Here is a 24,366-nt window from a genome sequence, read left to right on the forward strand (position 1 = left end):
GAATTAAAGGATCTTGGTTTCTCCACGCCCTCCGATTACCCGAGTGCCGGGACTGAAGGGCGTAAGTGTGGGAATTCATTTTCCCAGAAATGATCCTCGTATTGTGTATGCTCGGTGCGAGGGCGGGAGAGCGCTCGCTCCGAGCGTATATTTTGGTTGGAAATGTGTAGATGAAAATCGTAAGTAAGTGCTCTTTTCATTTATATTTTTTTGACCTGTATGCTCGTTGCCGAGCGAATGCGCTCGCACGAAAACTTATTCTGTATGGAAGTGGAATCGCAAGGTACAGTATTCTTTTTCATTTTCATATATTTATTTTGATTGTAGCAATACTCATTTTGGATCAGTTTCGAGCTTACCCGGAAATTGATCCTTTCCCTTTTTTTTTTATTTGAATGAAGTGAAATCGCAAGTGCAGTTCTTTTTCATTTTCATATTTTTATTGAGATTGCATTGTTTACTTGGATCAATGTTTCCGCTATTTCCCGGGAATTGATCCTTCCCCTTTTTATTTGTATGAAGTGAAATCGCAAGCGCAGTATTCTTTTTTCATTTTATATATATTTTGATTGCATCAATTCATTATGGATCAAGGTTTCCATTCATAATCGGGAATGGATCCTTTTACCCTTGCGCTCGGTACCGAGGGCGCAAATGCGCTCGATCCGAGCCCTTATTCATTGTGAAGTGAATCGTAATGCAAGATTCTTTTTCATTTTATTCCTTTTATTATTGATTGCATCAATATTTATTGGTTCAAGTTCCGCTCAGTCAGGGAATTGATCCTTTATGCCCTTGCATTCGGGCCGAGGGCACGATTGCTCTCGGGCTCTTATTTTATTATTGTTGGGTACATGGTGCTGTGCTGGGGGTGGGGAACGAGAACCCCCCCCGCTCAGCTCCCACAGATGGCCCTTCCCCTGGGGGGGGGGAGGTTATCTGCGTTCTTCTCCTCGCCCGATCCGTCGAGCGCGGGGGAGGGCGCTCGGTGCCCGATGTACAATTGTTTATTTCGGGGTCTCTCCAAAAACTCGTTCGGAGAGGGCTCCACCCCCCCGCGCGAGGGGGACTCCCCCCCCACTCCCCCCCCACTAATCGCTACTACTGTTATTTCCGCAGGTGCTACTGCCACGAGGGTGGACCTTGGTGAGGTATGGGCGTCCTTCCATTTGCAGGGCGTGCTAGTGTCCAGGGGCTGCGGTTCTATGTCTGGGCCTACTGCGGTCACCCATGGAGTGGTGACCACGCTCCAGGTGACGACGTCCCTCCTCACTGGTGTACTCGCCTCACGTGGTAACAGTCTTGCCTACAGCCGCTGTGAAGTGCCTTGTTCGTACCGAGAGGGGGGCGTGCCGCCGCGCTCGTGGTTGCCGCGCTGCAGCGACCACTTCCGCTGCCCTAGAGCTCGCCCTGGACCTGCCTCCGGTACCCGGAGTTTTGCTGGCTGCTGCTCACTCCTGTGTTTCCGGTTGCTGCCTGCCGCTACCTGCCGATTCTGGGCTGACTGTCCATGCAGTTTGCTGCGCTGGCTGTCCCTGCCGTTGCTGCGCTGGCTGTCCTGCCGTTGCTGCGCTGGCTGTCCCTACCGATGCTGTGCTGGCTGTGCCTGCTGTTCCTGAGATGCCCATACCTGCTGACGTTGTCCCTGTTTCGTGGTGGTACTACCCCAGACTATGGTCTGTCTGTACAGGTGCGTCCGGGCCCTGTGGCTTCGGCTACAAGCAGCCCCGGCTCCGCCCTGGATGGCAGATCTTACGTCTGTCCTGAGGAAGCTGACGAAGAAAGAGGAGGAAGGTGTCGTCGTCGTCGTCTTCATCTTCTCATCGTCGTCGGCTGCCGCCGCCTCTTCCCCTTCGACTTCTAAGGCTTCACAGCCGAGGAAGAAGAAGGTTGCCTCCTCCCTCCTAAGAAGTCTCCCTCGGGAGCTTCTTGGGAACCGTCTCACCTCGGTGGGACGGGGGGGAGGGTTCCTTCCGCTGGTCCTCCTGCTCCTTCGGGAGCGGGGCCCGTCTCTTCTTTTTTCCGCAAGGAAGAAGACTACGGGGACCAGAGGGGTACCGGCTAACACCGGTACTTCTCTCTTCCTCGCCTGGTGTCAGTGGTTCTGCCACTGCATCAGGGTCCGTCTCGGCCTCTCGTTCGCGGGAGGTACCGAGTGTACGGTCGCCTACCAGCGACCGTGCAGCCAGGAACCAGACCTCGGAGCTCGCTCAGCGTCAGGTTCACGGCACGGGGCGGAAGACTGGTTACAGCCGCTCACGCGCTCTCACCAGCCAGCTCTCGCTCTCGCGCGACCAGCTGGCTACCCGGGGACATGACGGTCCACGACCGGCCACGGGCTAGGGCTGGGAAGAGGTCCTCCCGTTCGCCGGTGCCAGTTCCACGGCTGGAACCAGCGACGTGACGTGCCGTGCCGTGAGGACAAGCACCGGTCTCACTGTGACAGTGGAGGCTGCAGGTCGCCTGACCGTCGCTCTCACAGAGAGCGATCGGGTACGGCAACCAGCACCATGCTCTTCTGACACTCGAGATCGGGGCCGCTGTGCTCAGTCCCAGCCGTTTCTCCACAGCGCGACGGTTCGACCAGGCCTGCAGCTCGATCGCCACCGCGGGTTGACGATCGCCTGCGCCCTCCAAGCCTGCTGGTTCTGCCAGCGAGCGAGGATAGCGTCAGGTCTGCCTCTCCCCGTACCTTCAACCTCCTCGGGTTACACCGGGAGGAGCGAGGTATTGAGGAGTGATCGTGATGGGTGCGCCCCTCATGATCCCACCACGACGCCCTAACGTGCCAGGCACGGTTCTTGGACGGCCAGGACGTTATGCGCAAGTGGATGGAGAAGACCGAGTGAGGGCTGTCTCTGTTCCCCCTTCTTAGGAGGAAGGTTCTCGGAATATGCTCTTGTTCGAAGGGCTTAACCGGTCCCACTCTGCAAGATGCTGTGACTTCCGAGATCCAGAGGAACTTTGCCGAGGTTATGGCGCTGATTCGTCAGCACGACAGCCTCGGGGAAGGATCGCCGCTCCCACCAGCAGAGCCCACTCTCGGCTCGAGTCGTTTGGGGCCCGAGAGGGAACCCAAATCGACGGTGGGTCTGCCGCGATCGGAGCTTGCCGACTGTGTTGAACCAGGTAGTCTCTCGTCTCCGGACAAGAAGGCTCTCTCAGTTCTGGCCGGTCGAACAAACTACTTCACCTCCTCTACTGCGACAGAGGCGTTTCTACGTGTCTTCGGGACACCGTATTGGAATACCCCTTCGGTCCTCCGTGAGGTTTCGACCTCGACGAGGACTGGAATGAGTCGGAGGACGGTATCGGCTCTCTGCTGTCAGGTGTCGATCAGCCCCACCCAGACGACGTTCACAGTGGCGGCAGACACTTACCTACAGTATGAGTTCGTAACCCTCCTCGGGAAAACGTTTTCTCCTGACGATACGTTTTCCCAGGCTCTGAGAGGCCATCGCCGTAAGGCGATGGCTGCTCCTTTTCTTCTCCAACTGCTAGTTCCGCTGGGAAGGCGAGCCAGTATCCAATTCCTCCCCCATTCCCTCTCTCCTTACGGCTACGAGGGAAAGGGGAGGGATCCTACAGAGATTTCTCTGTAAGATCCCACGTTAGGGGCTGCGCTACCGGGGGGACCTTCGGGTCCTACCTGACGTAAGCCCCGGTCGTTGAGGAGGGATCCTGCCCCTTTCTCGATTTCTACGGGAATCGATGGAGGCGACCACCAGCCGATATCGTTTGACGAATTCGGTGGGTTTCGCAGAGTGCTTAGAATTCTACGGAATTTCTAGCGCACTCAGAGTGTTCGAGTTTTTTACGATCTCCAAACACTTAGGCGAGACCACGGTCCAAAGTGAGCGAGAATCCCCGATAATTGTTACACGATAATCGGGAACCTCGCTTATGCTCGAATTCCTGTAATTTCTAGCATTTGGAAGAAGACTGCTGCTGGAAGAAGGGTATCTCACAGTAGGCGATTAACCTGGAATAGAGAAGAACGGACGGGAACTTCCAGTTTGGCTTGAACTATCGTCTTCGGTATTCTGTTCACCATTGAAGCTTTCCTTTGGGAAAGACTTCTCCTTCACTCTCTTGACTAGAAAACGAAGGCGGTCGATCTCCAATCCTTATTCTCATTCCTCGAGAGGAAAAGAATTTAGGATGGAGGTCGTGGTACAGAACCTACAAATATACTACGTATATTACCCTCGCGACATGATTCTTTTAACAGTTGAATTGTCCGGGGGTAGGCGCATACCGTAGTTAACTCTACGGTTTGTGACCGAGACGAATTGTATCTTAATTGAACTGCAACTCGGGGTTGCCTGCAACCTCCCAGCAGTTATCAGTTTCGATTTTAGATACTTGGTATTGTCATGACAACACCAAATCAGCTTTTGTATTTACCGAAATCCGTTTCGGTTAAATATAATTGTTGCTCGAAGCGTATTCTTTATGCTCGATGGTTCTAGCCGAACGCATTCCTTCGTGGAATAATGGATTACCTGGCAACTCAGGATGACGATGTCACCGAGAGCTACTGCGTATTGAACTGCCTGATAGCGGCTCAGTATCAGCTAGGTACTCTGGAGATGCACGGTCGGTTACGTCTCTCTCTCCCCTGGTTTGATTGACTACCGAACTGTATCTCTGCCCAACAATCATGGACTTAGGTCTCTGATTAACGGGGATTCTCGCAATAATGAAGGACCATCTACTGCTGTGACGCTCGATTCATCGCCTTCGACATTGCGAGAATTTTCAACAGAGATATCTCTTGGACTCTTTCATCTTTTCTGTTTACCGCACGGTAACAGAAGTCTGTACTAGTCACCGCTGCATCGCACCGCGATAATGCGAATGATTTTTGCAGACATCTGAGTTTGTCTTCAAAATATCTCGTATTCGTAGGTGTGCAATATTCATTGCTCGCCCCGAATTAACAGATATGTCAGAAGACATCGCCTACTCTCCGACCTGACAGCTCTACTTCCAAATGTTCAGCCCATGAGAAGCAGTTCTTCAGGCAGTATTTCCCCTATCTTCATTACTGAAAAGCGCTCCGCTTTTATTGCAACTACGATCCTCACCGGACGCAATGAATAGCGGTTAGCGTCTCAGTCTTTGTAGCACAGGTTCAGAATCTTGAGAATCCTTCTCTCGGTTCAGCTGTGAAGACGTAGGTTGCATTTTCTGTACACCTTCGTCTTCAACGACACATAGTGTTGTTTCTTCCTTAGCCGAGAATCAGCTTATACTATGAGATATTCTTGCCATCAGGGCCCACCTCGGTCTCTAGAAGGCAATTGACTTTCGCCTGTTGGGCACATGCCTTAAGAGAGTCATCACCTTGCCTTCTGGCATCGGTGACGAACAAATTATTTGTTTAGTCTCTTGGCATAACCCTTTTAAGGCGAAGGTCACGTGACTTGCTCGGGTGCTTGGACAACTTGCCTCCTACCGAACGCAGTCAGTCGGCAGCTGTCAGAGCGCCCAAGTCTGTTACGAACTTCGCTGTGGATTAGTTCGGTTGTTCCATAACAGTCTTTTCTTCGTCCTAACGGCTTGTCACAGTACCCATACCATCGACACCCACCATTGAGTGTCGGTGTCCTATCCACTACCGAGAAGAACAACTTCGCTGCAGACGGATAGACCAGTATGGGTACAGGACATCACCGAAGTCGAGAAGAGGGATAGGTCATACGACCATTCCCTTCTTTTCCTCTGAGGTAATTGCATGACTTTTCCTGCGAAGTCAAGCATCCAGGGGATGGGGATTCGTGACGCTCGATTTCGTAACCGAATTCGTAGCGAAGACCTCTGAACCCTTCGGTTCCTGACGATCGGTTAGAGTCCTTCACAATCCCCTCCCTAATGGACTTCACCGCCTTCGATGCGAAGGAGATGCTGCTTTGTCCTGTGAAAGCGCGACCGCGCTTTCTGAAGAAACTCGACATCCCAGGCTGAGTGTTGAAGACTCTTCGTCAGCACCAAGATGACCTAGAAGTACACTCCCTCGAGTTACACAAGAACTTCTCCGTGGCGCAGGTACTGAAGGCAGGGGTCTGGTACAACCAGACCACTGGCACCTCCTTCTACCTTTTGGATATTGCCCACAGGTCCTTGGATCGTTTTCCTTGGGACCCGTGGTGGCTGCTCAACACGTTGTGTAGCTAACCCAGACCCTAGCAGGCTGAACAGCATCGAGTCCTGGTGTGACTGTAAGAATAGATAAGTGAATGAGAGAGTGACTGGCTTCTCTTCCTATCTTTTTTCTCCTCCTCTACCTGTGGGTAGAGGGATACGGTCATCACCTTGCTGGATAAGGACGAGATCCCGTGAGCTACTCGACAGAGCCCCATCCTATCCCTTTTCACTAGGGATGGGAGCGAATATCCACCACTTCCTCCTACAAGGGGGGGAAGTGGATGCCAAACAAGAGACAAACCATAACTTTATGTTTGCCTCTTGCAAATAGGAACTTGTTCTTGTTTGCTGGTACGAAGAGATACCTTGCCTCTCTCTTAGTACTTGGTCCAGAGGTCTGACCATTGATCCTGCGGTGCACACCCCGATCAATCGGACAGAGGCTTGGATCCCTCCTCGCTCTTACGACCAGGGAGGCATTCCAAGGTTGGGCGAACACCAGTCTGTTCACAAAGACTCAGATTCCTCCCACAAGAAGTGAGTCTTCCTATTGTAAAAGCACCGAAGGTTTTGTATGCCGTGTCGGAACAAATGACAATTTGTCCAAAATTGCATTTTTCCTAACTATACAAACCTGAGGTCCTTTTACACATAGTCCCACCTCATGCCACCCATCACTCTGCAGTTTTTGCTTGGGCCGAAAGCAAAAGTGATTTGTTTACCTCCCAGTTCGCGCGCGCGCGCCTGTCGGACAAGCAGTTAACTACCGAACCCCTTGTTCGAAAGCTTACGACCTATCCAGCTGCCGCTAGTACCTTCCTATTGTAAAAGGACCTCAGGTTTGTATTGTTAGGAAAAATGTAATTTTGGACAAATTGTCATTTCTATCGTTCTATTAACGAAAAGAACGAAGATAGTAAAAATTTTTCCTTTCTCTATCTGCCTCGGCAGGGAAAGAAGGTAGTAGAGTATCTGCTGTATGAGAATTGAGAATACGATACGGCAAATCATAAGCACATACCGTATTTTTTTTTGTGTTACTTTGCGGAGCAACTCAATTACCAGTATCCTTCCAGGAATTTCCTAGGAAGGGACTACGCTTAAAGGGATGTTAAGACAACACCTACTTAGCTTCTAGATTTATCGAAGTCTTGTTTCGCTTAGATATGCATTATAAGAACTTCCTGAAGTTCGATAATAATTTTAATAAGATTCCTTTATTAAATGGAGTAGCTGGCAACTCTGGAAGAGTAAGGCCAGTCGGCTAACGAGACTGCTATGATCGCTTAGAGCCTTAGACACCAACGCAGTATCATGTAGGTGTCGGTCATGAGTGGTCGGTTACAGGTCTCTCTCCTGCGGGATGGCAATGACTAACCGTGTCTCTTCCCTACAATCGTGGTTTTAGCCTCGGTTTGAGGGGATAGTTAAGCAAACATAAATAAAATATTGTCTGCCTTTTGCTAGAAGCTTTCAATAAGAAAGTATTACAACATTTCAATGCTGTGTACCGTAGGTAACATTTTTAAGGATTCTAACGCAGCGGAACTCTATATTGTATAATGCTCTCATGCTTACGAAAGCATGGCTTATTAGATACATGCTTAGTGAGAAGGTGAATGTAGTAGAGAATTCACTTTAAGACTACGGTATGGTCAAGTCTTATGCACATACCGAGGTTAACTACAGAATTCCTAGTATCCTTACAAAGGTTTTCCTAGATTAATGCTGTTTACCACAATGTGACAGTTATTATAAAGGACTCTAATACGGCAGAGCGCGATATATATGATTCTCTCACCCTTTCGAGAAACGCACACAAACCTTTTTATAGTAATGGGATATTGCTCCAAGCAGAAGTTGGGTGAGTGGGATGGGAAACATTCTCTTAGTGGCAGAAGTTGTTTCCCTGAATGGACTATACTACGTATATAAAAGTTTTTTCCCACTAAGAACGGAATTAACATGTGAAGGAGGTCGGGTACCATAAAGGCATAGATGTTATGGCACATAACCTAAAAAGAACAAAAAATAGAAGGAAGCGCCAGCCTGGCGCAAACAAATTGCGCCAGAAGCACCATCCAAGATATTTTCTCGTTTTAGCGAGTTATTAACCTAAGAGTCCAGTAGCCTCTCGGACAGCAGGCTCGGTAACGGCAAGATTCGTTCCTGATTTCGTTACCCATTTATACGAAAAGGGGTCGCTTACAAGAATGATGAAATGATTTATTTTAATCACTTAGGCCATTTCCTCCACGACACACTCATATCGCAAAGAGCATCGAGAATCTCTTTTTTCGCCCCTGTTCTTTCGCGTTAACAAAGAGAACCTATTTGGGAACAGACACGGAACGTAACGATCCTTAAGAGGTTCGATGCAAGATTTTGCATGTCCGTGTGAACCTTCTCGATCGAATGATAATAACTGTTAACGTATGTCTAACATTTATTGAAAAGAGTTGTGAGAACCTGCGGAAAGTCTTCTTCATAGATCTCTTTGTAAGGTAGAAGACGAACAGGCTCCTTTAGACTGCTTTCTTTTTCCTCGAACCAAGAGAGGTAGCAATATAGAGATCTTTAAATTTAAAGAAGGGGAATAAACTTTAGTCTTTTTTCCCCTAGTTATAAATTCTTAACAGATATTAGATAAATGGGCGTCAAAGGAAGAGAGGATGTATGCCTCATTTTGGCCTTAGAGAGGTTGGATTCACAGAAGTCACGTTCTTCTCACAGCATGTTTCGTAAGGCTTTTCCAAGAGTATCTGGATATTCTATCAGAATCTATATAAATAGACCAATAAAACCTCTCCACTCTGAGTCTGTCCGCGTGCAGACTGACCAGAAGTGGACATGGAATGAGAGGTTTTTCAAGGTAAATGACAATAGTCATGGCTAAGACATAGAATTGCTGCAGATCGTGCTAGATGGAATGAGGAAACTGTCCTCTTCCGATACCTCTGTGAACCACATAGCGAGGTTTTTTCTTCACTTTCAGAGGGAAGAATCACCTATGTATATATCTGCTATCAAAGAACGCAGTAAAAGGCTATACTCTGTCTCTACAAGGGGAATTAGAGATAACAGAGGATTAGATCTTCGAGATCTTATACGATACCGCAATACGACAAGAGTAGGATATCATGTACTTCGAATGGGATCTTTTTGTGGCCACAGATTCCGTGTTCCGACAAAAATGGAACTGCTCCTCATCAAACTTCTTGAGGAAGTTTATGAAGGAATTCTTTGTTTCTCTTAGCCCTAAACGACCAAGAAGACAAGTGCATTTTTTGTGCATTGGAATCTCGCATCAGATTCAATGGAGACTCGGCAATGGGTTCTTGCCAGCATAGTATGTCTGGCAAAAGACTAAAATCCCTCTATTCCTGACGCAACGCTTTCAGATAGAAGTTTCGTTGTTCTCAGCAGGGTACTTACATTTTCATCTACAGAAGGAAGAGATGGTTTAAACGTTTGCCTACAGAGTCTTCGGGGTGCGATGAGGGCTCAAAATGGTTCCCAGAAGGTATTCAGAAGGATACAATAAGAGCTAGAAATCAAGGGTTCCGCCCAATTTCAGCTCAGAGTCTCCTTCGACTTCCAGACTCCTTCCCTTCCTTCGGGCAAGGATAGGGAAGATTCTGCAACGAGGAACCTCATCAACATGTAAGAAGAGATCTCGTTAGCAAAAGAAGTGTTCACGAAGGATCCTCCTCGGAGGAAGACTCTTCTCTCTCGTATTGTTAGATATCCTGTCGTCTACTGGTGTAGCTGACTAAAATCACCTCCCCTTGCCAGGGGCCAAAAGCTCAAAGGGGAAGAATTTCTTCCACCCTTCTCCAGTCTCCTGATAAACTATGTGGTTGTTTCAGGACTCTCGGACAATGTAGCGCCATCCAAGCCCGCCAAATGCCAATACAGGGAAAAATGCCAGAGGCGGACAGTTCCAAGAACTCTGTCATGGTCGGATACTGAGAGGAGCGGGCCTCCAACCTGGCACAAATGCGCCAGAGGCGAACAAATCGGACAGATATAAGAGTGTCCGATGTGGACATCGCCAGACAGCCTAGAGAGACTTCCAAGCTCGAAGCTCCAGCAAGTGTGGAGGAGCCAAGCCAGGCGCAAGGCGCCAGCCAGGCTCTAGGAGCCAGCCAGGCTCTAGGAGCCAGCCAGGCTCTAGAAGCCAGCCAGGCGCCATCCAGGTGCCAGGCTCCTTCCAGTAAAGAGAAACCTAAAGCTCTGTCATGTAAGAGGGCTAGTCCCCATTGATATGATACAGGTAAGGCTCTGCCATGTAAGTGGGTCAGCCCCCATTGGCACGATCCGAGAAGGCTCTGTCGTGTAAGCGGGCTAGCCCCCATTGACATGATCCAGAAGGGTTTTGTCAAGTCATAGGTCCCTACCTCGCTGAAACTCTTGAGGCATGCAGACTCATAGACAGTAATCATGAAGTCTTCTGCCAGGCTCCAGGTGCCTTCCAGGCGCAAGGCCACCAGCCAGACGCAAGGCTCCAGCCAGGCGCGAGGCGCTAGCCAGGAAGGAGGAGCCAATCAGGCACCAGCCAGGCGCGAGGCGCCAGCCAGGCGCAAGGCGCCATCCAGGCGCGAGGCTCCAGCCAGGCTCTAGGCGCCATTCAGGCGCAAGGCTCCAGCCAGGCGCGAGGCGCTAGACAGGCGCTAGGCGCCTGCCAGGCACGAAGCGCTAGCCAGGCTCCAGGCTTCACCCAGAAGAGATCTATATCAAGAACGCCCTGGCCTTCTTTGAGACATTGTGATCTCCTAAGCACTTGATAAGTGCATTGATGATTCCTTCAAACAGCTGAGAATTAAAAGCGCATGAAGTGCGAGCTTTTCCGAATTCTTGTTCTTTTCCCTAACAATATGTCCATAAGGACATATTAGCTGTCACATACGGGAGATGCAACTCTGTGTTTGACTTCCCATTATCCGAAGGATGTCAAGATAACCTTCGAGGGACCCTTCTCTCTTGGTTGATACGTGTCTGCGGATACATTGCTGGGATAGGGAGCAGATACTGATCCTTAACTAGTGAGTTAAATTTTATTTAACGTCGTGTTTTTCTTTGGGTTTTTTGAAAGGAGTTTTGTAGATACTTTTCAACTTAAGCACTAACCCTCGTGTTAGATCAGTGTCGGGAAGATCGGTGTTGTGCTCCTTAATTATGCCACTAGGCAATAGGCTATTAGTCATGTAAGAGAGACTGTCGAGTAAATGGATAAGACCCCATCGACAGACCCACAAGAACTCCTTCTAGCCATAGGTCACATCCTCGCTGAGGCCTCTTGAGGCGAATGCAGATTCCTAGGCATTAGCCATGGAGTCTTTCCGCCTGATCAAGTAGGAAACCAAGGTTTTATTTATTTATTACTACAACGTATGTTGTTTACCTGTCTATTCAGTAAATAGTTGTCTCTTTCCCACCACCAAGGGTGTCAATCAGCTAAGTATATATCTGCTGGGTAAGTCCATGTACAAAAATGATATTGTTAAGATACAATAAAGTTTTGTACATACTTACCTGGCAGATATATACGATTGATGGCCCACCCAACCTCCCCTCAGGAGACAGGTGGAAGAGAAAATCTGGTTCTAGAACGGTAATCGTTCCTATTCCTGCCACCCAGGCGGCAGGGGCGGTAGATCACCTGACCTACCTGCAGCGTGTGCCGCGAAATTCGAATTTCTGTCGGGGACGACGGAGTCTATAGCTAAGTATATATCTGCCAGGTAAGTATGTACAAAACTTTATTGTATCTTAACAATATCATGTTTCTAGTTATATTGTTTGCTGTTACACCAGGAATAGGGATCTGTTCATGTGGTGGTATAGCAAATTCTCCTCTCTCTCTCTCTAACTCTCTCTCTCAATGGTGTTTTTGGTTCTGGGTGATTTCTTACATCTCCCTGTTTGTTGTGGGAAAAATTCAAATTCATTTACAGTGTTTGTGCTGAGGTTTTTTTCCCAGGATACGTAAGTTAATGGTTTAAGTATATCTTAGTTTGTTAACCAGAACCACTGAGCTGATAAACAGCTCTCCTAGGGCTGGCCCCGAAGGATTAGATATTTTTATGTGGCTAGGAACCAACTGGTTACGTAGCAACAGGACCTACAGCTTATTGTGGGATCCAAACCACTATTTCGAGAAATTAATTTCTAATCACCAGAAATAGATTCCTCTGATTCCAGTTGGCAGAGCGGGGAATCGAACTTTGATTATAACCGAATCGGTAGGCGAGCATGTAACCCACTTGTCCAACAAGGAGCTCTCCCGATATGTAAGAGTCTTGAGAGATCCTTGTACTAAGGTCTAAATTTTAATTTTAATTGCCTTAATTTAAATTTTTCTTTTTCTGGTCTTCTCTAGTGTTCATAGTTTTATAGTAATGAATATAGCACCATCCTTGAGAGGCACTTTGATCGCTTATTAGTTGTCATCCCAATATATGCATGGCGGCATCCATCCACCAGGCATGTAAATTGTAGGTGGCGTAACTTTTCATCAAATCTATCTTTATGGATGCTGGCTTATTTTTCATAATGGGGTGGCTGCTTCTCATATTTTTGTAATAAAAAGTATCACTTAGAATTTCTCACCTTATGCTATGATAGTGACATTTTCTTTATTGTCTTTTGAAGTTTTCCTCCCTCAAAATCTTCCTTTTTGATTTTTGCTCTTATCATTTGTCACCTTGCCAAAAGTTTTCCACCAATAGCACTTAATCCTGACCAGGGTCAAATCTTGCCTTCTTATGGTTAGAGGAATAACCAGATGGATGAGAATGAGGACTCCCGAGCCCAGCTTATGCTCTCATGTTTGTAATTTAAGTGCTACAGCCGTTCAAGATGTAACTTATAAGTGTTAATCAGGCACATGATACTATTTGTTACCTCATTTACTTTTCTGGATAAATGTGAGGATATGCAATGACTGTCACCAGTGTGATCGAAGTAAGTATAGTCTGGAACTGACTCCTAGGTATGGTGGATATTTCTTGATATGAGAAGGCCTTAAAGGCTGGTAAATGGTTGAATCTTTTTTTTTCTTTCTTCAGCCTCAGTTTCTTTTTCTTAATCCAGTTCTTTATTATTGTGATAAACAGTCCATGGTTTGTGGCATCTTTTTCAGTTCTTAGTTTTGGATAAGTAGAGTGCATAAACCTTACCAAAATAATGTAAATTTTCACTAAATATACTCGAGGTAAGAATAAACATAATACAATTAGAGATTCAACCAAGATCGTTTGCCAAATACCTGTTTATGGCGCAATTAAATGCTAGTGATAACTAGATGGATCAAATATTGTCACTTGTCTATCTGGGAGTGGGGAGTTTTCCTCTCTAGTAAATAAAGTTAGTAGTAACTTGTGTGAATACATGATAAAATTTTAAAGCAACTATATATGTCTTCAGTGATATTTCACTCATTTGAAGTATGGCTTCTCTTTCTCTCTCTTCTTTTTTTATGCCATATGACTATCTGCCTGCCACCATTGACAGGCACTATGAAATTAATAAAAGAAGTTTCTGGATTGCATTTTTAAGGGATATTAGATTGTTATCCTAAAACAAAAATTAGTGATTCATGGTTTTTTTCCAGGTTCGAAATATAGTTGATGAGAGGGAATATGCTCTGAAAAGGATTCCTCTTCATCAGCAAAAGGATGTTGTTAGAAGGAAGATCATCAAGGAAGTTAAGCTTTTGTCATCATTAAACAAACATGAAAATGTTGTTCGCTATTACACATCCATTGGATTGAAAAAGTTTGTACAGGTAATGGAGAAATTGTTTTGGTTTATAACTGTACAGTATGTAGAGGTGGTATGTGGGTTTATGATATTTAAGGTCTGAAGAGATTAAGGCCACTTGTCAATTTCTGTATCGTTAGTGCAGTGCCCCCTTTTTTTGGACGCATTTCACATTCCGCGTTTCATTTTGTGGATTTTTGTGGAACATCATTCACTTGTCTGTGGGGAAATTCACTAGTTTGCATATTTTTCTTTGGGGTGTATCTCTGAATTTACCATCAATTCACTTTTTTATGTAGAGTAACACTGCATATTCACTAATTACTGTATTTTTCCATTAAGATATATGTATACTGAGAGAGAGAGAGAGAGAGAGAGAGAGAGAGAGAGAGAGAGAGAGAGAGAGAGAGAGAGAGAGAGAGAGAGAGAATATTTTAATAAATTTATGGGAGGTGATGACCTAACCACTTTTGTATGATAGCTAAATAATTTAGCAATAATAAGTACTAATTTTCAAATACTAAAAAGATTTAATAAGATTACATAATAAATACTAGTAACAGTGGGTCCCCCTGGTATTCGCGTTCTCCGATATTCCCGCGGACTCACACCATTCGCGGATTTCTCTCGAGAACGTTTCCCCGCATTATTCGCGGAAAATTCGCGCAATTCGTGGTATTTTTCTATGAGAAATATCCACAAATTCCTGGTTTTTTTTATCAATTTCATCATAAAATGCACTTTTTGTGATAAAAGTATTAAAAAAAAAAAAAACCAAGTATAAAGAAAATTTTTTAAGTGGTTTTTCTTGAGTGTTTTAACTAACAAAATAGGCTGTTTTTAGCATTTTTATAGGGGTTCCAAACATTTGGGGTTCTAACTATTCCCGGGGGGGTCTGGTACGCATCCCCGCGAATACGAGGGGACCACTTGTAATAGTAATAATCCTGAAAATGTACGGGTGTGTTTTCATCAGCTTTCTAATAAATAAAATGCATGAATGGAATACAGTAGTACTTACAAGCTCTGGAATAAGACTAGCAGAGGTTAACCTCAGAAGAGGGATCCTTCAGGGCAACTCACTGTCCCCACTACTCTTCATGGTAGCCATAATTCCATGCAAAAGTACTGCAGAAGATGGATGCTGGTTACTAACTCAAGAATAGAGGCAACAGAATTAACCATCTGATGTTCATGGATGACATCAAGCTGTATGGTAAGAGCATCAAGGAAATAGATACTCCAATCCAGGCTGTAAGGATTGTATCTGGGGACATCAGTATGGGAGTTTGGAAATAGGCGAAAATGTGACTTGGTCCAACATTACAAAAAGGCAAAGTGACAAGGACTGAAGGAATAAAGCTAGATGATGGGAATAGCATCAAACGCATAGATGAGACAGGATACAAATACCAGGAATAATAGAAGGAGAGGATATAAAACAGCCGATAACAAAGCAGTAGGAATAGGCCTGAAGCACATCTACTGCAAGTTTGCATTGTCTCAGAGGAAGCGTGAACACTGGAATCCTGGAAGGCCATGAAAAATACGTTGATGCTCATGGGAGACTTCTTAGGCTGGATAGGAGACTATATGAAACAAGGTGGTTGAAGAAAGACTATTGCTCTGTCTCTTGACTCGCTTCCACCTTAACAACCTATCGGTATGCCCCGATGCCCACAGATTCCTTGCATTTACAATCTTTGATAGCTTTTAACCGGTTTCCGGCTAGTGCCAGAAGATTTATCCAACTGCTAAGACCAAAGGTTGGTTTGTTAGCTATGGAAAATACAACCTAATTTGGAATTTGTAATTTTTTCATCATAAACGTATTTGTGCGAAATCATGAAAACACGTACCAACATGACATAACAAAGCTAGCATTCTGTTAGGAGCTATGTATACATGTCCCGTTGATCTAAATTAGCCATGTATTTTAGATATGCTCTATACAGTAGTACTATCCTAAAATACGTACCTGTACAGTAAATATAATATGAAAATCATCTTACAACTCAGGAAAATATGCATGAAATGTATGCCCAGTACATTAAAGTGTGAGCAGAATGATGCACAAAGTTAAGTAGGCCAAAGAAAACGTGCACGTCTAAATAATAGTGGATAGTACTTAAGAGCAACAGTTGTATGCTGAAACTTAATTTTTACATGTGACTTTGAAATGACATTGGGTGTTTTGGGATGATAGTTTTGAGGTATATTTTTTGTTTGAACTCAAGTTTGGCGATGAATTGTTAAAAATTGGTAGATATAAGTGTTTTTAGGGGTGTATATTGCCTACATAAGTGTAGTAGTAGTAGGAGAGTACTGTAATGTAAGGTTATGGGCATTTTGGAATGATGAATTGGGGTGTTTTTTCGTTTGAAATGATATCAAATTGCTTTAATGTGATAATTTAAGGTATATACATTTGTTTGAACTATCAAATTAAGTAAGTGAAATTATATGTTATGCAGTTGTAAAATTTTATTTAATGGGTTCAAGGTATGTATTTGGCACTATAGCAAATTTAGGTGGGATTTTTTGAATTTCCACAGATTTTTCATTTTCTTTTTCGCGGTAGGTTTTTCTGAACCTATTTCTATGTAAAAAATGGGGAGCACTGTACATTATATTTAAAATTTTGAGGCTTGTACAGTAATTCTCTTCATGGTTTTCTTGCCTCATGGTTTTTAATATTAATTTTTTTATTTTTCTCCTCTTCATTTTAATTGTTTAACACTATTCTGCTGAATCATTTTATATCTTTATGAAGAATTATTTTGGTAGAGATATTAATTATAGATCTGGTTTTAATGTAGTGGCCCTAATAGTACTGAATATTAGTTGACTCTGAAGATTAAAGTCTCTTTCACTGATTAATGACATAGAAAATAATTTCTGAATTTTAAAAAGGACTCAGAATATGAGAGCATTTTTGTTTTCAAAGTGTCATGTTATATTAATTCTTGTTTTGAGTCAGATCCAATTTTCTTTTCATAAATCTCACAGGCTAAAGATGAGGATGAAGTAACTATTCTAGAAGAACAGCCTCAGGTGTCACAATCTCAAGTGGTTGACGATGATAATACACCTATTATTCAAGTGAATTTGAGTGGTTGATTGCTTTTTGTAGTAATTTTGCTCATAGTCCATGCTTTGTTTTAATTGAGACTTGTTCTTACAAGTTGATAATGCTGTCACTTTTGCTACTGCCATTTATATAAAGGTTATGGACCAAGAGTTGAGTTGTTTCTTTATAATGAGGAAAAGGGTACATATAATTTGTGTGCAGTACTGTCTGGCTGGTGATGCTTTTGTCTTGCTTATTAACATTGTTCATTTTTCTTGTAGGTCTGATTATTGGTGTGTATGCCAATAGTAATCAGAGCTAAATCAGATCTATATTCTTTCTTTTGGTAAATGGTATTTAAATCCTTGTGATTTTACTCTACAGTATACTGTACAGTATTTGGTTCTTTTACCTCTCGTTCAGTTGGATGCACTATTCATGTTCTTCAAAATATTTCTTGGTGGAGGCAGGAGTATTAAGGTGGGGCAAGTAGTAAAGAGATTGTCAGGATCTAACAGAAGGATAGACATGCAAGAATTCAGGGCTACGATGAACAAAACATGGCTTACCCATTTGATCAGATTAAGATATGGATGGATGTGGCTTGCTTAAGATTTAAGAGAGAGCAAACTATGTGTTAAAAGGGAAAAATATTTAATCTATGATCACTGGTTTAATGCTAAAAACACCCATACTTTCCCTGGTGCCAAAGATCCTCCAATCCTCATGCACTGGTTGTTCATGTAGATGAAGATGTTAATTCAGCGTTAATGGCAGAGTGGTGACCCAATTGGATTTTGTACTGGCTGTGTTGTGGATTCTCCAGATTTATTAGTAACTTATTATTACAAGAAATGGCAAGAGGAGCTTGCAAAGAACAAGGAAGATTGCATCATCATATAAAGAAATGAAGAGGTTCAAAAAGAAGTTGTAACTGATTGATAAATGAAAAGTGAGACATTATTTATATCACCTCTTAGCTTAACCCAATACAAATAACTCCCTATTGTCAGACAGTTAAGATCCAACTACCAAGGACATCAGCCACAGAGAACAGGCAGACAGACAGAGTTTATTCATCACCTAGGTTATATTACTGTGAACAGAAGTAATTTTTTAAAGATGTCAGAATCTGAGTCAGTACTTAAAAATCCAGTAAAGTACGCAGCACCAGTTGACTGTTCATGGTCCCTCAGAAGAAGGATGGTGTTCTTGTGAATGGGCAACTCTGTACTTTGGTTACCAGGAGCTTCACCAAGATACATAGCACTGTCAAGGAGGAAATGGAGAGGCTCCTATACATGAATAGGAGGCAAACCAGCATACCCAGCGATGAGAATGATAAAGGCATTCTCTTTGTCAGTCAGTCTGAAGGATAAAATTGGAGGGCCAAGTGACAATGTACATTTGTTAAAAGCCACAGCTAGTATAAAGATTTCTAGCTTGAATGACACCCGTCTCTTGTGGATGTCTAGTGTTCACATGACATTCATTGCCTGAGATTACAAGACATCACTATTAGCTCTGGGGTTGAGAATTGTATCACCTTTTTGTTACTTTTCAATACAGAAGATCTGAAGCTGATGTCATTTTTGGTATGTCTATCTTCATCAAGGAAATAGCTTCTTATAATCTGGAATAGTACTTCTTTGGGGAAGTTAGCAAGTGTGGGTATGGGGTGAGATACAGTGTTGCCCAACAATTTTCATTTGTTACAACCTGTTCTTGCTACTCAGGCAGATGGGAACTCATGAAGCATACACCCATGGATTTTTGTTTTTAACTTGGGCAATATAAGGAAAGGTGAGAGCATTGCCCATTCACATAATAATTTTCAATTGGCTGTTATGACATTGATTCTCACTTAGATGATATGACAGCTGAATACTTGGAATTCCATTGTGTCTTCTAAATTGCCTCATGGCATTAGTGAGAGTGGTAGGTGTGCAATTTATGTGAACACAAAAATGTTTAAAATATAGTAAGGTGTGTTTCCTTGATATAAGTAATTATTGTTATTACTTTATCCATCTGATTGGTTTACATGCAATGGTTGCAGACCTCTACACAGCTTATCAGATAGAACAACTCAAATCTTGGTTTTTGCTTTTTTTATGCTAGTAAAAGTGATTGGCATGTATGTTTTAAAATGTTTGGCCATGCTTAAAATTTTTAAATTAAACAGAATAACATTTTGAGTGAAATTTCTTACTTTCATTTTAGCTTTTGATTTATTTTGTTTGTTGTTTGTGCATGTCATCTTAAACAATATTATGACAAAAGAACTTTATTTATAAACATTAGTAAATAGTGTATATAGTTTTTAGCTCTTGAAGTCCAAGGAGAGTGATTAAACTTCAGTCCAAATAAAAAGGCAATTCCATTTTGAGAAAGAAAAACTGTTATAAATTAGGCATAAAGTTTGAGGGTAGCCCAAAGTAGTTGTAACATTTCTTAGTCATGAAAAAAACAAAAAAAAGTTGGGTTTTACCTTTTATTCAAGAAAACCATAATCATCAATTGGGATTTATAACAAAGCCTGCCATCTTTTTTGTGACTGGAAGAGGAGGGCTGGTGGTATGGTGACCTGAGCTGAGAGCAGCATGAGTAGATGATGATAATGGGGAGGCAGCAGTTCCCCCCCAAGCTACGGTTTCAGGGAAGATTAACTTGTCCTCCAATTGCCTGGGCCATTTCCTCTTAAGAAAAGGGTTATGGAATTTGTTGGGAGGAAATGTTTTCTATATGACAGATGAATCTCCTCTCTTGAGGCCAGTACCTTCACACTTTTATTTCAGTGAGATGCCAGGAAAGGAATAAAAGGGAGGGCATCTTTTCTTCTCTTTATGGTGGAAGTCACTAAATGGCTAAGGATATGGTATTTGCAGCTCCATACTGTGTATCCGTATTGCATAGAAACAGGAATTGAATACTAAGTCTTGGAGCATGGATATGGTTCCAAAAAGATTGTATTATATGTAGTTGCTTTGTTCAGTTTGAAAAAGCTTGATATGTGGAATTTAGTGGGACAAAACTGCAAAACATTGCATGCAGGAATGGAAGGGTTAATGCATATAGTGTCTAGTGTCAGGAACACTGGGGATGGGTGAAAGTTGTTAGTTCAGGGATTGTATTTTTAAGGTTGAGTATTATAGGAGTAAACTTGTACTACTAAGGAGCAATGTTATTTATGGACCAAGAATGGAATAAAATAAAAGCAAAAAAGAACCTTTTTGCCAAAGACTTAGCTTTGGCCTTTCAGGTTTTGGAGATCATGAAAGGATGGAGGTAGGAAAGAGAGTAGCTGGAATTGTTCTTTGCCGTGGAGCTCCTGGACTAAAGAGAATGAAGAGATTTATGTAAATTATTTAGAAAGAGAATTCAATCTTTTCAAAGAACCTTGATAAGGATATATGCAAAGAAGAAAAATTGGATAAAGAAATTTATAAATGAAAGACAGAGAAGCATGCATTTGGGACCTAAGAAACAATGAAAAAACTTATACTACCACCAACAGTGTATTGCACAAGGGTATTTGATGAATAGCTCATGTGACTCAGTCCATGAATGCAAAGAATGTAGAACAACACATGAATTTAAACATATCGTAGTGATTCTCCAGTTTTCAACCAACATTGTATTGGAAACGAATCCTTTGAAGAATTTCTGTCAAAGTCTTCACTGTTTTCAGTTTATCCAATTATTGAAAATTTAAGGAGTTCCAGTGTATTTGTTTAAAAGAACTAGAATGTCTTCATTGAGAAACAAATTGATTCTTTGAACCCAGGCCTTTGAGGCTTAAAAATATTAAGTCAGTGGTCTAGTAAACTGTTTAGTTAGTAACATTGGACATGACCCAATATAGGTTGTAACCAATCATATTTGGAAACTAATATACCTACGTGGTAATAATAATAATTAATATTTTTAAGAAATGACCAAGAACACTTGGTCATTTCTTCATGCTCACAGTAATGGTGTGAAGGATTTTTCTTAATGAAGAACATAACATTTTTAGAACATGTAAATCATTTGTTTACCTTTCATTAGAGTAGATCCAAGAAAAGCCCAAGAAAAGCCATTAATATTTATTTAAACAAATTTTCTGCACTGGCGCACAGTGGAATAGCTGCTATTTATAATGGGTTTGGCTAGGTAACACTTGAGCAGTAGAAGTTCTGTATTGTAGTTTGATTGTTGTAGCAATAGATTTAGCATATATAGAATAGGTATTGTTTGTGGGTGTTTTATACAGAAATTTGGGTATCGTGATTATAATGAATTCTGAAAAGATTTGCTTATTGTTCCGATACGTAATACAAACCATCGGTCCTTTAACAATAGGAAGTAGCTAGCGGCAGCTGGAACGGTCGTAAGCTTCGAACAAGGGGAGAACGGTAGTTAACTGCTTGTCCGACAGTCGCGCGCCGCGCGACTGGGAGGTAAACAAATCACTTTTTTCGCTTTCGGCCGCGGTTGTGAAGGACGTGTTCGTCATCGCTCTCTGCCCGCTTCATCGTCGTATGCTTTGTTTATATTGTGTTTTCTACTAATGGTTTGTTTGACTTGAAAACAATGAAACTGTAAGTACCACTGTTTTCATTTTCATTACTTAATTTATGAACCAACATGGAGCTATCGCCGTAGATGCGGCGATTTCCTCTTTTTCATGAATTGAACCCCTTGAATTATGTCTCGGTGCCGCGGGCGGCGCGCGCTCGCGCCGAGTCATGTATTTTGGGCGAAAGTGTGTAATTGAAAAATGTAAGTACTCTTTTCATTATATTTTTTGCCCACCCTGTGCGTTCGTTACCGAGAGTGTGATTGCGCTCGGGCACGAGCCTTTTATTTTGTATAACTAGAATGCAATGAAAGTGGATTCGCAATTGCAATATTCTTTTCATTTTCATTTATTTATTTGCATGAAATTTAATTTGGATCAATTTTCGTTCTTACCCGGAATTGATCCTTACGATTATTTTATGTGAAAGTGAAATCGCAAGTGCAGTATTCTGTTTCATTTTCATATATATTTTATGATAGCATCATATTATTTGGATCAAGTTTCCGTTCTTACCCGGGAATTGATCTTTTCTTAAGTCTATGAAGTGAATCGCAAGGGCAGTATTCTGTTTTCATTTTCATATTATTTTTCACTGCTGTGTGCGGGGGTAGGGGAAGCGAAGGTCTGCCAGGAAGTCGTCGGAAAGCTCTCCCGCGACTCCCTTGGTATCCGATTCTTCGTCTTCCTTCCTGCCCCCCGCTCAGCTTCTTCGTTGTATTTTGTATTTGGGTCTTCCCTTGCGCTCTGGGGTGGGCATGTCTTCCCCCCGTGCGTGAGGGAACCCCTCTTACTAATCTATCTATGTTACCGCAGGTGCTACATCCGTGGGAGACGACCTTGGACAGTATGGACCACCGCGGACGGCAGGGCGTGCCTAGCATCCACGGGCTGCTGCAGCGTCTAGCGAGGTCTGGGGCGGTCTCCACTACTACCACGGCCGCTTATTGCTTGCTCCCCCCCTCCTGGTCTACACTCCCCATGCTGTGTCGTTGACGCCGTCTGCTGCTACTAGGGCCGCCGCCGTACCGAGGGGGTGTTGTTGCCGCCGCCGCCTGTTTTCTTCGTGTTGCCTGCCCCAGACTTCCGCTGTTCCCTGCCCCAGACTTCCGCTGTTCCAGCAGCTCGCCCCTGGACCGGCCGCCAGTACCCAGAGGTTCCGCTGGCTGCCGATGATTCTACAGGCGATCGCTGGGCCTGCCGTACCTGCCGCTGATGTGATTCCCGCTGTTGGCTTGGCTGTCCCCTTCTGGGTCTACCGCTGCCGCTGTTCCTGCCGCTCCTGAGCTGGTTGCTGTTTCCTGTCGCTCCTGGTTCCTGAGCCTGTCCATGCTGGTCCCGCCCACGTGTGTCTTCCCCAGTCCCAGGTCCTTCCGGACAGGTGCAGTCGGGCGGTGTTGCTTCGGCAATAGCCCCGGCTCCGGCCTGGATGGAGGACCTGACGACTGTCCTGCGTGAGCTGACGAGGAAGAGGAGAAGAGGAAGCTGTCATCTTCGTCTTCATCGTCTGCTGCTGCCTCTTCCCCTTCGACTTCTAAGGCCCATAAGCCGAAGAAGAAGAAGGCTGCCTTCCCCCCTAAGAAGTCTCCTTCGGGAACTTCTAAGGGCCCGTCCCACCCCGGTGGGACGGGGGGTCCTTCTGCTGGTCCTCCTGCTCCTTCGGGAGCGGGGTCCCGTCCCCTCCCCTTCCGTAAGGAAGAGATAGACGGGGACCAGAGGAGTATCGGTTAGCTCTGGTACTTCCTCGCCTGGTGCTAGCGGCGATTGCCGCTACGCCAGGTTCCGGCTCGGTCTCTCGTTCGCGAGAGATCCGAGTGTACGGTCTCCTCGGGAGACCGTGCAGCCAATTGTTTCGGCGCCAGAGTCGCTCTGGCGCCAAGACGCGGCACGGAGCAGAAGGCTGGTGAGAGACGCTCGGGGACTCTCGCCAGGCCAGCGGCCGCTCTTGCAGCGACCAGCTGGTAACCCGGGTTTTCCCCCTAAGAAGGCTCCTTTGGGACCTTCTAAGGGCCCCCCGTCTCGCTCCGGCGATTCGGGGAGCTCTTCTGCTGGTCCTCCTGCTCCCTCGGGAACAGGGCCCGTCTTTTCATTCTACCAAGGAGAAGAAGACGGGGACCAGAGGAGTACCAGCTTCGGCTGGCACTTCCTCGCCTGGTTCTAGCGGTTCTGCCGCTAAACCAGGATCCGCCTCGGCTTCTCGTTAGCGAGAAGTAACCGAGTGGAGCGGTCTCCCCGCGGGAGACCGTCCAGCCAAAGTCTTGACACCCGAGCTCGCTCGCCGCCAAGACCGAAGCGCGGAGCAGAAGACTGGCGAGTGTCGTGCAGACGACTCTCGCCAGGCACCCGTGGACGCTCTTGCAGCGACCAGCTGGCTGCTCGGGTTTGACGTGACGGTCGCTGACCAGCCACGGGTTGAGGCGAGGAAGGGGTCCCCGCGGCCGTCGGTACCAGCCACGGCTGGTACCAGCGGCTCGACGCGCCGAGAGGACGCTCGCCGGTCTCACCGCGACAACGAGCCTAGCAGGTCACCTGACGCCGCTCCCATCGGACCGGGCGGAGACGGTAACCAGCAACAGCTCGCCTGACGCTAGAGATCAGCGTCGACGTTCTCAGCCGAGCCTCTCGCCCCAGGCGAGCTGCAAGGCTAGGCCTGCTGCTCGATCGCCACCGCGGTGTTGACGATCAGCAGCAGCCCTCCAAGCACGCTGGTCCTGCCAGCGAGCTAGGGGGGAGCGTCAGGTCTGCCTCCTCCTGTGCCTTCAACCCTCCTCGGGCTACACCGGGAGGAGCGAGGTGGTGGCGGTACCTATGAGTGATCGCG

The 24,366-nt window shown here is 44.9% G+C and overlaps 1 protein-coding gene across 1 annotated transcript in view; it reads left to right on the forward strand.

Moving 5' to 3' along the window:
* Positions 1 to 24,366, forward strand: part of LOC135195948 (eIF-2-alpha kinase GCN2-like) — a 153,288-nt gene that overhangs the window by 45,486 nt on the left and 83,436 nt on the right. Inside the window, exons 11-13 of the mRNA XM_064222451.1 lie at positions 12,134 to 12,138; positions 13,766 to 13,939; positions 16,924 to 17,016. Of these exons, the coding sequence (XP_064078521.1) occupies positions 12,134 to 12,138; positions 13,766 to 13,939; positions 16,924 to 17,016 (272 nt within the window). The remainder of the gene's footprint in view (positions 1 to 12,133; positions 12,139 to 13,765; positions 13,940 to 16,923; positions 17,017 to 24,366) is intronic.

The sequence above is a fragment of the Macrobrachium nipponense genome, chromosome 17 (genome assembly GCF_015104395.2).
Source record: "Macrobrachium nipponense isolate FS-2020 chromosome 17, ASM1510439v2, whole genome shotgun sequence".
Taxonomy (NCBI): Eukaryota; Metazoa; Arthropoda; class Malacostraca; order Decapoda; family Palaemonidae; genus Macrobrachium; species Macrobrachium nipponense.